A 15,494-nucleotide genomic window follows, 5' to 3' on the forward strand; every position below is an offset into this window, starting at 1 on the left:
TCACACCCCTCCCATCACTGTGTCTGGCAGCGCTGCTGTGACACAGACCCACCTGTCAGCTGCAGATCCTGGCTCAGTCACCGCCAGCTCCTGGTAAAGGATGTAACGGTTCGCCTGAGCCGCGTCAGCTCCGTGTGCGAGCACCTGAGCTGCGACCAGCTGCCGCTGGACTCACCACAGTAGTCCCCTAATGTGAGAGGACAGGAACTACAACTTACTTTCTTACTCATCAAGGTGAAGAAATATACGTACAGGATGACCAAGCAATTAGCCCAAGATGATTTCAATGGCCAAGGTGAAAGTAGATTCCAAGCCTCTTACTAACTCCCAAATCTTACTATTGTAAAGCTTTCAAACAGAATCTCTGCCAACCACACAGTGCTTCTGGGTAGATCAAGGAAGGTGCTCCTTCCTATGGGTGAATGCAGCCCCACCCTAGGGTATGTAGTTTGCTGAATGAGGAGTTCGTTTCCGTCACAGCTCTCATACAAGTATCTTTGTGCTGTGAACAACCTGTACATCTCGACATGGCTGTTGTACTCTTAGACTACCTTTCCCTTTTTTCCAAGTAATGTAAAGATAAGAAACCTGGATGAAAGTTCACTTTTGGTGCCCTTTTGAAGAGTAAGAGACCAGAAATTGTTCTTGCCTTAGTGACTGAAGACAAAATGAACAATATCATTTTACCCATGGCAGAGAAAGGCAGTCTCCATCTTTATTCTGGATCATGACCTTCTCTTGTACAGAGGGAGAAATGGAGAGGGGGTGGAGCCCTGGACACCTCAGTGAAAGAGTGTCACTAAAAGGGTTTTATTTTGTCTTCTATTTTTCAATACCCTCCCCTACTTTCCTGCTATGGCCTGTGATAGGCGAGGCACCCTGGCCGTCAGGGAGAGAGCCACTTTTTTGTCCTCATGTCAGATCGTTCAAGTCACCAACCTCTGCATAGGCACAGGTGCTTTCTTCTCACAGCAGGGCTGCCTGGAGCAAGCCCTTGTGTGTGGTCAGCTTGCTCTCTGCAGAGAAAGAGGAGGAGGCAGCAGCTGGACTCTGGGTCCCCTCTGCACTGACACAGGGCCACTGTGTCAGAGCCCTGGGCAGAGAGGAAGGAACAAGGGCAGGGAGGGGCAGGAACATTTATAAAGTATCTGTGTAGAGGACACTTCCTGGACACGCTGGGTAGTCAGACATGAGACCAGTGCCCTGTGGGGTGAATCACCTTCCTTTAGCTTGGTGCTAAGTGAGGCCCGGGTCATGCAGCTGCGGCAGGTCATGAGGAGCCCTGTCTGTTGGACTATTTGGGTAATGGCTTCCATTTCTTATCCCACTAGTTTCTTAGCAACCACAGGCACTCCCAGGAAAGTCATCTTTCTCTTGCTTGGTGTCCCAAATCCTTTCTCCTCCCATTTGGGAGCCTGGGTAGAAAGACAGAGGGATCAAGAAAGCAGCATGGACGGGTCCAGAGATGGGGCTGAGGGCTTCTTCACTTGGCGATGATCCAACAGGTCCATTCCTTCCTCCCACGCCCCCTCTGCTCACACTGTAATGCTCATGGATGGGGACCCTCCACAGACTCCCTGTCTTCATGGCCCTGTTGGGCTTTTGCTTGTGGCCAAATCTAGAAACAGGAAGGAGAGTCTCCTGGTTTCCATTAACAACTACCTGCTCTCACGGAGCAGACTTCCAGCCTTGTCTCCGTGAGCTCATGTGTCCCTGTCGCCTGCAATCTCTATTTCATGACCAATAGCAGTAAAATCTGCAAAGTTTGGTAGTGATTTCATCTCATTTTAACTTGGAAGAGCTTCAGAGTTATCCCTGGGGCAGCGTTGGCCTCGCTCACTGGCCGTCGGGAGATTTCCCCTGGAGGAAGTAAGGGGAATGGAGCCCCAGGTGACCCACCAGCACTGGACGAGGGTGGGCCACACATTGCATTGCTCTCTGTCATGTGTCGTGGCATGAAGAAGGTTAAGATTTTGAATATTTAAATATGCCTCCTAAGGACACATCCATCCAAGCTTATGAAAGGTGACTGCAATACCTGGGGTGAGGTGCAGACATTCCACTGAGCCGTGTGTCCACCCACTGGCCAAATGCAGATTTGTTGCAGGTGTGGTGGGCATTGGAATGTTAGACTTGACCCTTCCCTGCAGCTCCTGGTTGAGGAAGACATACAACCAGTGCTCAGCCAGGCCCATGCTCAGCCAGGGTTCTGGGAGTGAGGCCCTCCTTCTGCTGGACCTGAAGACAGCAGCCAACAATTCACAGGTGAAGACTCACGCAGGGCCTTGAACTGAGTTTCAGAATATCAGAGTATCAGGCTCAAAAGGTCTTTCATATCTGCATCTCCATCCTTGAGGTGTTTGGAGGGATGCCAACTCTTTTTTCTTCTTGAAGAACGTGGGGTATTGGAAGTCATCTCCTTGGTCACTGGAGAATTTTCCTAAGGGCGGAGATGAGACCTGCCATCCCACTTTCCCAGGGTTTCTGCAGACTGGCCAACAGTGGAGAACCCAGCTCCCCAGGTCCTGCCTGTGTACACCTCCCTGGGAACTGACGCCAGGCCCCCAGGCAGCATCCTCCCTGGGCTAAGGAACTAGCAAGGAGAGCTGGCTGAGGCCAGTGCCCGGACCCAGACCCACCCCAGGAGCCTTCCAGCCTGCCAGACCCTGGCCAACTCCAGGGGGCCTACAGGATTTCAGAGCACCAGTCCCTTTTGTAAAATAGCACACCTATAGGGTTCAAGTGTGAGGGTCCAGGCTGGCCTTTCCCTTCCCCATGCACAGCCAGCTGAGGAGAGCACTTGTTCCAAGTTCATTAATGGGGCTGAATTGCATTCTTCACAATTGATGGGGCATCTCCATGGAGGATCCCAGGGCAGGAGCCAGCACAACAAAAGTGAGAAGGAAGCAACTGTACACACAGTAGAGAAGGTGCCCCTGGGGCCATTGTCAGGTGCTGGTGGGGGTGGCCTGGGAAGAGCCCTGGAGGGGACCAGGCAGTGTTCAAGGCATTAGCCGAACCCTGCATAGAGGATGGGACCACTTAGCAGCAGCAGGGCTGGGGCTGTAATGGCGTTAGAAAGGCCATCTGGACTCCAAGTCCCACGCCCACCAGGGCAGGAGCTGCCCATGGCCACCCTGCTCAGCCCATCTAGAACTTGCTGAAGATGCGTCCATGCAACTGATCCACCTGGGGGCTGATGTGGGGCCACAGACATGCACTGGACCAGCCCAGTGTCCTCAAGGCAAAGGCAAGTGAGGGAGATTGGAACTACTCAGTGGGGACCTGACCTTACATGGGGGAGACGAACAAAGGCATGTCCAGGAGAGTGTGTCACCTGTCAGCTTCAGATGAGAAGGTTCGTGCCTGGCCCTGGCCCTGCCCACTCTGCTTCCCTCCCTCCCTCCCCTGTCATATATCCGCACTTCCGAATATTCCCCTTGAGGGAGTAAACTGGGCTTCTAGTGCCTGTACAGGGTAAGCCACTGTAAGGGAGAGCTGGGCATCTCACATTTCCTGTGGGGCAGGGTCCCTTCGCTGTGGAGGCTGTGCTCCCCAACCTGCCCCCCATACCTTGTGGACCATAAAGGCAACAATCAGAGCCATAAAGGCAGCAGTTGGCGCCCTGGTGCTGTTTGCAAAAAACCTGACAGAACCATCCGTCTACCGGCAAAAGGTTTCACAGGCAGAGAAGAGAAGCGGCAGGAGCCTTAGCTTTTGATAACAGTTGTGTCCCCTCGAAGGGATCTGGGCTTTTCATCCCAGTCAGAGGCTCTAGTTGTCTACAGGTGACAGAGTAGAACTGTCTGATGGAGCTCTGGACCTGGCGGTGTTATCAGCCGTGCTGAGGCTGCTGGCCATGGTACCGAAAGTGAGAGGAAACGTGGTCTATCCTTTCACCAAGGAGACCGTAGAGATGACCCTTGGCGTGGCAGACCGATCTTGCTCGGCAGGTGTGGGATGCCTGAGGGAACAGCAACTCATGTCTCCTTGGGAATGGCAAGGCCAGGGCCATCCCTGGTCTCCTGCTGTAAAATGGGACATTGGCATTTGCTGTCTTCCAGAAATAGAGGTCATGAATGGAGACTCTTGGAACTTTTACACCTGGATGGCCATTAAATCACCCGAAACTCTATGTATCGGGGTATCTGGGGGAGATGTTTTGGGGTGGTTTCAGGTCTTGAAGACAGCAGGCTCTTCTAGGGATGGAGCAAAGGAACTGAAAGGAAGCAGGACCAGGAAGTGAGGCTCTGCAGACAGGAAGGGGACCAAGAGCATGGTGAAGGATGGCACAGGGGACAGAGAGCACAGGGGACAGAGAGCATGGTGAAGGATGGCAGCAAGTCCTGGTCGGGGCTCTCAGGCTGCTCTGAGAAAGGCCACGTTGTCATGTCCTTATCCTTATCGCCTGTCTCAGCACATGTCATGAGCCAAGGCCTCCTGGCCAGCCCGAACGTGACCAGTTCCTCGAGGCAGGTGGCACCACAGGTGGTGCAAGCCTGGTTCCTGCAGACAGCCCTGTCCCTCACCAGAGGACAGGTCTGCCGTCCCTGTTTTCCAGCCAGTGACAGATCTGCAGTCCCCACAGGGCTGTGGCTCAGGCAGGGTGCCCATCCCAGCCCTTGCCTGCCCAGGAATGTTCTGGTGGCAAATGGAGCTATCATTCTAATGCTGGCCCTTGAGCTGACAGCTGGAGGAGCCCTGGAGTGTCATTTCTGCCAGCTTGTCACCCAACTCCTGGGAATTGCTGGGGACAGGTGGAAGTTAGAGAAAAAGCACAGGTCCTGGTCAGAGCAGCAAGGGGTGTGGGCCGGCAAAGACACAGGGTCAGGACACAGGATAAGAATGTCCCCTATGCTCATCTGATCCAACCTTGAGTCCTGGGACTCCCAGGGCCTGTCACTGTCACCAGCCCTTGCACTTCCCCAAGAGCGAATGCCTCTCCTTAACCTTGGTGCCAGGAGCCTGCTTGCCTTACCTACCCAGCCCTGGCAATCATCCTCCTGGTCCCTGATTCTAGGGTGAATAGCTTTCTCCAGCCCAGCATTCCTGTGGGACTAGGGTGGGCTGGGCTGGTCAACCACAAGGCCCCCGGGCCAGCCCTGCCTTCCTATCTTTGTAGTTACCTGTTCTCATTTGTTGTAATCTATAGTCCCAAAGCCCGCAGGAAAAGGGGAGAAGTAGCCGTCTTCAGTTCCTCATTAGGAAACCACGCGGCTCCCCTCTGGCGGGGGAGTTGGGGTCTGGTGCATAAAATGTCAAATTGCAGAAATTAAAAATGTAAATGCTGGCATCTAATTAACCAGTTGACAGCAGTGCACAGCTGCAAGTGACAGTGACTGATTGCCTTCTGCCAGCCTCTCTCTCTGAGCAGCCCCCAGCCCCGCCCCTCTCTCACTTAACCCCCAGAGAGCGGAGGACATCAGAGAAGAGCAACTGCTGGAAAGAGCCTTCAGGCCGCTGGAGGAGACTGAGCCTGCAGGAGGGAGCATCACAGGGACACCAGGCAGGCTGTATCACTGGCAGGCAGCTGGAAGCCAAGCAGATGCCCCTCTCCTCCTGACCCCCTCTGTCCGCCCTCTGTCAATGTCTTGCCCACTCCCCAGGTCCTCGAGAGCTGCGAAGGCTCCTCCTGGATCCCACACAGAAGCCCCGCCAGCAGAGACCACTGTGGTCCCCATATGACTCCAGCTTCTCTCCCCCCCCATCCCTCGGCAGGTATTACTCAGACATCGGGAAGATGCCGGCCATCAGTGACCAAGACATGAACGCATACCTGGCGGAACAGTCCCGGCTGCACATGAGCGAGTTCAACACCATGAGCGCGCTCTCGGAGATCTTCTCCTACGTGGGCAAGTACAGTGAGGAGGTGAGCCCCGCCCCGCCCTGCCCTGCCCTGCTCAGGCCTGGTGGGGGGAAGAGGGCAGAGAGGGAAGAGCCCCGCATGCCTCGGTGTAAAAGACCAGTCCTGAGATATACCCCTCGTATCTCTGCTGGGAGACTCTACCCCAGCCTGCAAGACGGAGACCCTAGGGTGGCGCCATTCCATACATTCTGCCTTAGTCCCTGATCTTCCCAGGAATCTAAATACCTGTCTCTTTCATTTATTCTTATTTTCTTCCCAATATTCCTCTTATATCCCCCATTTCTCTCTCCAATTCTCTTTGAACAGCACCTTCCCCTGGGAAGGCCATATAATATGGCACAGTATTGGATAGAATAGAACAGAACAGAACCAGAACAGACTAGAAATAGAATAGAACATGGTAGAATAGAATGAACAGAATGGGATGGAATGGAATAGTAGCAATAGAAATAGAACAGAATGGGCCAAAAAAAAGAATTGAATAGAAGGAGGAATAAAAGTGACCAAAAACAGCAGACTAGGAGCAGAATGGAATGGAATGGAATGGAATGTGCTTTTAGTTGGGTTCCCTCGTTGGAAAGTTCCAGCTGGGATAACCATCACCAGACTCTGCCTTCTTTCTGGTCAGTACAACAGTGCTATTGGCCACGCAAGTATAGACCAAGTGGATTGGAATCCAGATTCCCTGAATCTGAGCACAGAATAACTGTGGAAGAGCGTAACAAGAATGGAAGCCAGTGCGCCAGGGCCTTTATTTTCTCGCAGCCTTGTCACCCAGAGAGGGTCTAGGAGGATCTAGGACATCCCAGCAGGCCTACAGCCTGGTGTCCTATAGGCCCTGAGCAGTATATTTTGTGAACCTCAAATCAAAGAAAAACCAGCAGAGTCTCTTAGGGGACAGACCCTGGAAACCAGTCTGCAGGAGCAAGTTCTCCCCTGCTGTGGCAAGGCATGAGAGTAAGGACAGTGTGTGATACATCAGAGTAAGTGTCCAACTCCCTCATCTTGACAAGGACTGTCCCTTACCCTGCGAGCACACTTGTCTTCTGTGGTGTCAAAATGTCCTGCTTTTATGAAAGGATGGTATCAGTAAATGGCAGTTGTTGGCCAGCTCAGAAGTAGACAACTCTAGCTCAATCTCAATTAAAAATGCATTAACTGGTATAAAATCCAAAGTTTAGGAGCCTCCCTTCTCCTTCCTCCTTCCCTTCTTTGCCTCCTCCCCTGTCCCTTCCCCTTGGGTCCCCACCACAATGCACACCGCCCTGTTTGCCTGTTGCCGCCTGTGGCCTGAACATGTGTGCCTGACTTTGTCCTCTGCACTGGAGCAGACCAGGGATGGATGAGTCGCTCCTACATTTTGCCAGTGTAGAAACGGGGTTCATTCAGAAAAATCACCATTTGCCCCAGATCATCCAGCTGGAAACTGGCAGAGCCGCTGCTCAATCCTGCACTTCCTGAGGCTACGCGGAATCCTGGCTGACCACCCACAGGCACCACAACACTGCCACTGTCCTCCACCAGGGACAGCTTGGGCAGACCTAATGGCCAGTAAAGCTTACGGCCTTGTCCTTCTAGGGATATTTGTTTCTTAACAGGCAAAGTTAAGCCAAATAGTTTTCAAAATGTGGGCATCCAGGCCGCAGGCAGCTGATGGGGAAGATTTTCCTTTTTAGGCAGCAGGGGGAAATCACATTTCTGTGAAATCACATTCCACTGGACATGGAGCCCACGCTTTCCATCAGACATGTAGCTCTCTGCCCTTGAACCTGTTGTGTCTGTAGACTCTGGCCCTGGGCATCTTCAACAGAGCTTCTGCCTTCCATCGGTGTCTCTTGTGAACAATGGAATACACACAGTTGTTCAGACACGACAATGTGTGTGTTGGCATCCTGGGCTCCCGGGTGCCCACATGTTGTGTCCCGTGTCCAGGTGCCTCCTGCACCTGAGCTACCCAGGTTGCCACTTACCCTGCAATGTGGCGGGTGCCTCTGCAAGTACCCGACTTCCCAACCTTATGACCACGTCCACATGGTCTGTGTATACCCTCAGATCACAGATGAGTACACCCAATCTAGTAACCCTTCCATTCTTGTCCCTTTCACAGATCCTTGGACCTCTGGACCATGATGACCAGTGTGGCAAACAGAAATTGGCCTACAAACTAGAACAAGTCATAACCCTCATGAGCTTAGACAGCTGAGAACCGTCCTTCCAGGGCCGCCCTGGAGGGAGGGACACACCAAGCCGTGCCTCAGTCTAGATTTCATCTTTACCAAGTGCAAGTTCCGACTGGCATCAGCAGCATCCCCCGAGCAGCGCTGTCTCCCCGCCCCCGCCCGCTCTGCCTCTCTCTGTCTCTCCCTCCTTCCTGGATCCCTTCTCTTTCGGTTGCTCTGCCAACACGCTTGGACCAAGCTGCCAACCCTCAGTCAGTCCGGGGTGGCCAGGCCCACGGGGAGGGTCCTGTCCAGAAGACATCAGAGCGGGGCTCTCTTTCCAGCTGCTCCTGACTCCACACAGCAGCAGCAGCAGGGCCCAAATGTGGACAGGAGCTGTGGACAGAGGAGGTTTCCATGCTGCTACGTCACGTGCCGCTTGAGAGCCCCAACTTTGGTCCTAAACTTGGCTTAGGGAAGGGGCAGTGAGCTCAGTATTATCTTCGCGGAAGACATCACATGGCTTGCCCTTCCTGCACCTCCATCTCCAAGAGGTCAGCCAGTGGTGGAGGCACTTCCTGCCTGTGAAAAGACAGGCCTCGCCTCCTACGTGTGGCAGCAGGGAATGTGTGAGGAAGGGGAGCTCCTGGGGGCTGCTCCCACATGCTGGGTCTATGTCCAGAGGCCTCCTGTCCCTTTCCAACCTCCTTGAGGCCCCTCCAAGTGTCCATGCGGACCTGCCTGCCCACCTTCCTCCCTGCCTGTGGCAAGCTAGGCAGGAGAAAGAATAGCACTTACATTCCACCATGGAGACGCTCCTAACCTTCAAATCTGGCTCCTAGAAGCAAAAGTAATGTGGAGGGGGAGAAACGGAAAGAGAGTGGCATCCGCCATGGAAGCAGCTTCTGTGGTTCTCCATTCACCCCCAAATTCAAATGTGTCGCCACCATCGTCATAGGTCCAGTCCATTGCCAGAGCCTTAAGTGCTGTCTAGAGAAGGCATCTCCACCCTCCTTGGTCGCCCTTCGCCAAGGGTCAGCGTGAAATGCAGAGTGCATCCAGGAGATTCTACCTCCAGCCGTCTCCAAGGCTCCATCCCCTCCATCCTTGAGAACTCCACAGAAGGCCGGGGTGGACAGTCTTGTTCCTGTCCCCCCTGCAGAATCTGGTGCCATTGCTATGCAGATGACTTTGTCACTGGGCTGCCCAGACCTCCTAGGGAATCATTTCATGGCCATCTCGGCTGTGTCTTCAGTCATTCTCCTTCCCGATCCCTTCAGTAGTCACAGCTCACCATGACAACCAATGCCAGCCAACCCCGGCCCCAGCTTGTCGTGCCTGGGAGGGACTGGAAAATGAAGCTAAGGGACCTGAATGGAAATGGAAGGAGGGACATGCAACTGACCACAGCCCCAGCATCCATCTCTCCATTCATCCTTACATCTATGGATACGCCATTTTAGCCAGTCAGGCAAATGTGTGCTCAGAAATGTGTACTAGGTAAGCAGGGGCCATGGCAAGAATTATTCTAGTGGTGGGTCCTGGGAACTTATACTCTCGAAGGGACCTTAGGTGCTGTGTGGTCCAGTCTCCACCATAAGCAGGAATCTCTTCTGGCAGCTATACTCTCTAGTTGTCCATCACTCTGGGAGACCAGGAGAAGCATCATGGAAGATGGTGTTGATAAGGATCCCACAGTCCTGCCATCACTCCCTGAGCATCCGACATCCTTCCTTGTCATCTATCAGTGAGGAAGGAGCCACGTCATTTCCAGCAAAGTCCATGCAGCATCCTGCGCTTTGAAGTACCTTCGCCCCTTTGAATATGAATAAGTGCGTGTATGTGAGCGCATGTGCACGCACGTGTTTGCCCCAGGAGTAGGCAGAGAGCTCCGGGAGATTTCTTGTCCTATGTAGGAGGATGTTGAAGTGTTTTGCTTCTCTGTCCCCTTGCTCATCAGTTCGTCCTGCAGCTTCAGGACATTTCCACACTTGCTTTCTATGCTGCGTGCTGGTGGGTGGGAGGAGAGGGGACCTGTCCATAGGCGATCAGGGTGGTCATCTTCCGAGGCCTGGACTTTGATGACCCAGAGCAGGGCATCTCATGGCATTTCAGAGGACAAATGGAAAAAGACACAAGCAACCTAACAACCAGGAAGAGGAGAATGGACAAAGATGCTTTTGAAAGGAAAAATAAATAACCAAAGGTTTTGGCAAATGGCCAGGTGGGAAGCGAGGAATTTTTTTGATCCTTTTATTTCCTCCCAAGAAGCCACAGGACCTGACAGGCCAGAAAGGGTGCATGTGGGAGGCAGGCTGAGGAGGCAGCTCAGCCACTGAAATATTTTTGCACATACGAAAGGTTGGGAGGAGAGAGACGCAAACCTATTTAACACAGATTTGCTGGATGGAAGCTGTGTGTGAGTGCGTGTGTGTCTGGATGCATTTTGATTTATTTTTTAAGTTTTGCACAGTTAGAGGAAATAAGTGAACAAGTTGGGGGAAAAAAGGACATGGTTTTTGCTGAAGTTTTTATTTTTTACCTGATGATTATTATTGTTATTATTACGTTGTCGGTATAGGACTCCCCCCTTGTTTTTGTTATAAGCAAACCTTCAAACACCTCAGAGAAACATAAATGTCAGGAAGAAAGAGGAGAGAAGGACAGACAGGGGTACTGACTTTCCTCATTTCTCCTGGGGCAGGACTTTGGGGCAGATGTTACTTTAATTGGCGGTGTGGGTGATTCTGGTGCTTCATTCACTCACATTCTCTGTGAAATTGGCTGGTCACCCAGAGCCACAACCCATCTTGCCCATAAAAAGAGTCTTCTTTCCTTTTGTTCTCCATTTCTTCTGTTTGGCTTCTTGGTGCAAGTGTGAGATATTTAAAAGCAAAGATAGGCAATGTTGTCCAAAAACTGTTCTTTTCCCCCTGAATCTTCTTTCCCAGCTCCCTGTGGGATTCTCCAGCTCCTCTTGGAAGGCCATATGCCCAGAGAGCTGCCCAGGAGGGCACAGGGGTTCCCAGAGAGAGGCAGTCCTGCAGAACAAGTGTCCTCACGTCCTCCCTCCATGTCAAAGTCAATTTGCAGGGTCGCAGTTCTGTAGAAGGTGGAACCGGGGGAGAAAGGCAGTTTCCTGACCTCCCCCTTACTTGCCCCCTGAGCCCTTTTTCCCTTGAGACCACAGGGTCAAAAGAACTAAGCCAGGCAGAGATTTTGAAAGTCAGAGGGAAAAGAGCCGATGGCTGGGAACCTGGGAGCTGGATGGGGTCCTGAATTTGAAAGAGTGGGTGGAGGAATGGAGAAAGAGATCTGCAGGCTGCTCATTTCTCCTGGGGCACATGTGGGCTTGGCCCCCTCGTGCTTCCCTGTGGGGGGAGTCCTTGACAGTTCTTGTAACTGCAAAGAGGGCATTAGGTGAAGTTAGCTATGTGTCAGTTACCTCCTCAGGAAAATACTTTCTTGCCTTCGTCTTTCAATATGGATTTAAGTTTGGGGACAGAGAATAACCCAAGTGTCCCCCCCAGGCCAAGGTACGTCATACAGCCAGAGCTAGCCCCTAGCATCTCCCACATGTGAGCCAGGGTACCCCTGGGGGTGAGCTCAGGATGCTTGAGTCAGGCTTTACCCAGAAAGAGACGTCCTTTCAATAAATCCTAAAGTTTGAGACAGACTGTTCAGGACTGTTCCCAGGGAGAAGCAGGAGTTGCTGACTGATAAGTTCTCTCTGTCCTTGTCCCCTCAGGCTCAGCTCCCACTCCCAGCCTGGCGTTAATGACATACTCTCCCAGTACCTCCCCAGCCCTGATGTTGCCATCTCCAGGGTCCCTGGTGCTCACGTGCTCCCTTGCATGTCTGGCTTCTGACCAGGCCCCTCCCCTGGTAGCAAGCATCCTCCCTGTCCCTCTTTGCCCCTCCTGTACATGGAGCCACCACCCCAAGGCTGTTTACAAGTCTAGGACAGGAGCAGCTCAGCACTCACAGGTCTGTCCTCTGGGACCGTCTCAGCCCCAGGTCACCCAAAAACTGCCTCTCTGAGTGATAGGGGCTCCCCCATCCAGCCAAGGCCCTGTGAGGCCCCTATCAGAGGAGCCACAAGCAATGATGTCCCAAATGACCCCTATTCCAAAAGGCAAGCCTCTGGCACTGTCTCTAGGGCCCTGGACAGTCCTGTGATCCCTCCTGGTCTGAACACCTCTCACTTTGCTCTAAAAAGGAAAGCCCATTTCCAGTTGTTTTCCTCCCCAAGACTGAGGGGACACTGCCTCTGCCTGCACAGGCTGCCCACCAGATGTGTAGCTAAGCGAGGGGCCAGTACTGCTGTCATCACGAGCTGCCGTCTCCCCTCCTCACAGTGAGCCAGGAGTAAGGAAGAATGGATACAGGGAGTCACACTGCCACAGAAGGCCCAGAAATGGCACCCTGGTGAGCAGTCTCAGCAAGTTCCTGAGGCTTCTGAGGGGCATTTCTGTGACTGAGTGAGTGAGTGAGTGAGTGACCTCCAGGGACCACCATGCCCAGGAGAAGGCCACCCAGCTAACCCACTGTCCTGACTCCTCCCTGACCTTCCATCTTGTTCCTTGTTCATTTCAAGGGCCTCCTTCCAGCCCCTCAGGACAGGTGACTGAGGGACAGACCCTGAACTCTTCCTTTTAGAAAAGCTGTGGACTGTTTATTTGGGGTTTCGTAGTTGATTATTTGTATATTTTAAGAGTGAGAGTTAGAAGGGAGCCCAGGTGTGAATGTGAAGTCCAAATTACCGGGGTGAAAGAAGGACATACAAAACTACCTGTGACTTTCAAGAGGATGAGGAGAGCCTCAGGAGTCAGGGGCAGCCTCCCCTGTTATTAAAGAAGGGGTCAGGAAGCTCCCCGATGAGACGTGCCAGGGGAAGCATCCTCCATGGCTGCTAATACTCTCTCTGCTTCCCCTGCACTTTTGATGGACAGTCTCCATGCCACCCCTTCTCCTCCCGCCTCCTGCCACCTCACCCCAAGGCATCCTGCATGTAGCAAATAGAGCCTTATTTTACAAGTGGTCAGCTGAGGTACAGGCACAGGTGACAGTTAAGAGGCAGTTCCTGAGAGAGGCTAGGGTCCCAAGAGCTTCTTCTCTCACGGTGCTCCTCAGTGGGAACCTGCAAGGACCATTCCTCCCGTTGGGAAAGTACTCGCTACAGGAAAAGTTTCAGACATTAGCAGAGACATTCTTTTAAAAAAAATTTACTACAAATCATTGCTCCCCAATAAAATTACTTTTTTGTTAGGGGGTGTGTCCAAGTTTAAAAATTATATGGGATTTTTTTCGTTGTAAAAAAAATACACACTCATTAGAGCCTCAATTAAATTCTTTGAGTAGACTGATGACAGAAAGCAAAGGCAAGCAAATCAAAACAAACTCCTTAACAGAACTTTCTGGGGGGAAAAAAAAGAACTTTCTGTACGTATTGGCAGAGACAAAGAGGTGGTCCTGGTGGGCAGGGGTCCTTGGTTGGAGAGTCTCACCTGGCCTGCAGTCCCTCCTCCTTGGACTTCTGTCTGGTCCTGGCTCTCCAAGATGTCCCCAGAGTTGCTGAATCCTACACCTTCCCTCAAACAGCAGGGAGCCCCTGCTTGGGGGACCTTGTTCTCCCTCCCCAAGGACGCAAAAGCAAATAGACTCCGGCTATGCAGCTCACCTTCCACTGGTTTCTTTAGTTAGTAACTTTGAACTTACGACTCAAGCACATTTTGGAAGGGTTCCTTATGAGAGTAGAAGTCAAAACAGAGGATACAGTTAGGGAACAACCCAAAGGACACTTGCAAAACTGAGACCACTTTACCAAACAGGACTAACGAGTGCTTCCGTGTGCAGAAGTCGGTGTGATCCAGGGCGGAGGCGGGCTACGCGTCCTCATCTGTCCTCCCCACTCCCTTCCCTCACGTTCTTGTCAGCTTGTTAAACCTTCCGTTCTTAAGAGTAAAGCTAGTTTACCTCAAAGATTCTTGTTTCCATTTGGAAACCAACACCTTCATGTTTTAGAGAGGACAATCCTCCCCTCCACTGCTCCCTTTCTGGGCCTGGTGTCCTTGGGACTTTGAGGTCTTGGCTTCGTCCTGCCTCAGCTGTTCTGAGTGAGAACAAGGCCTCCAGGCCCTGAGGTGGGAAGGAGGGATTGGGTGCAGCTGCCCTCCTTCCCATTCCAGAGGGTAGGGACCAGCCTCTCTCTTTCAACAGGGTCCTGCCAAGTTACCATAGCAACCAGCAACTCCAGGGCACCACAATCATGGCTCAGCAAGCTGAGGTATGAGGGGAGAAAAGGGGTACTGGCCTGGTCAGGTGATCCAGAATTAAGCCCCCCCCCCCCCAACAATGCTAGAGGGGAAGAGAAGCAGGAATGGATGCATGGGTGGTTTAAGGAACCAACAGGTCTTTGAGTCTCGGAGAGGTCACTGAAGGAGGTAGGGCAGGACACTTCTGTTCCAGTTACCCCTTCCAGCCACACCCCACTTCTGTTGCAAAATCAAGCTCCCACCTTGAACACTGGTCTTTTGTTAGAACAAAGCAAAGCAAACCTTTAGACAGCAGTGTTATAATGAGCCTCAAAGACAGGTGGATGAGATCCATGTGAAGAAGAGGGTCTTCTGGTTTGATTTTTAAAGAAGAGTATCCTAGTAAGATTAAAAAAAAAAAAAAGATTTTAAAAAGTTTTTAAAAAGAAAACCTATGCTATTTAAATTGGAGCCCAGTTGTAACTTGGTAAAGGCAAGCTTCTGTACCTTTGTTATAATTAATTGTATACCTGTGTATGTAAATATAAGGCATTCCTATTTTGCAGTTCAGAACAAAAAAAAACTTATTTGTAATATAGAATAAAGTTTATTAAAAAATAATAAAAATTCAGTTTGCAATTTGGGTTCTTTCTTTCCATGTCTGGCCAGGAGGAGGCTGGGGAGAAGGTGGCCCTAAGTAAGTGGCATCCCCCACTGTGCAGATAGGTCACCTCTTTTCTCCAGCTACATCACATCTGAACTCAATCCCCAGAGCGGGATCCTTTCACCAAAGGCTCCGTTCAGGGCCGCCAGCAGCCCTATCGCGCCAGGCAGAGTGAACCAGTGGGTGTGGTCAGTGGACACCTCCCCATGGAGTCCACTCAGCCTCTGGACCATCATAACAGCCCTGCAGCCCTCAGCAGCCATTAGAGCTGTTCCAAAGTGGACAGCGGTTTCCATCCCTGCTTCACGTCTTCCTTGGCAAGCTACACCTTAGTGTGAGAGATTTTATGGTACCATATTTTGATAGGGGGTAATGATCTGGAACCCAGTTGTGCCCTGGGGTAGAAGCAAGATAGGGAGAAAAAGAGTCTGAGGGATGGCAGTGGACGTCAGGAGGAGGGAAGAAGGCCTTGCCTCTGTCTGCCTCACATGTCTGTCTGTGGCCCCTGTTGTTTGCAGGTGACAGATGCAGAGACAGGGACACCAGAGTAG

At 52.0% G+C, this 15,494-nt stretch overlaps 1 protein-coding gene across 2 annotated transcripts in view; it reads left to right on the top strand.

Annotated features, from left to right (window-relative positions):
* Plxna4 (plexin A4) overlaps window positions 1–14,763 on the top strand; it is a 433,305-nt gene extending 418,542 nt beyond the window's left edge. For both annotated transcript variants that reach the window (XM_047561306.1, XM_047561307.1), the window contains exons 31-32: window positions 5,719–5,869; window positions 7,974–14,763. In XM_047561306.1, coding sequence (XP_047417262.1) covers window positions 5,719–5,869; window positions 7,974–8,069 — 247 coding nt within the window. In that variant the 3' untranslated portion in view covers window positions 8,070–14,763. The remainder of the gene's footprint in view (window positions 1–5,718; window positions 5,870–7,973) is intronic.
* Window positions 14,764–15,494: the final 731 nt, after the last annotated feature.

Source organism: Sciurus carolinensis, chromosome 8 (assembly GCF_902686445.1).
Source record: "Sciurus carolinensis chromosome 8, mSciCar1.2, whole genome shotgun sequence".
Taxonomy (NCBI): domain Eukaryota; kingdom Metazoa; phylum Chordata; class Mammalia; order Rodentia; family Sciuridae; genus Sciurus; species Sciurus carolinensis.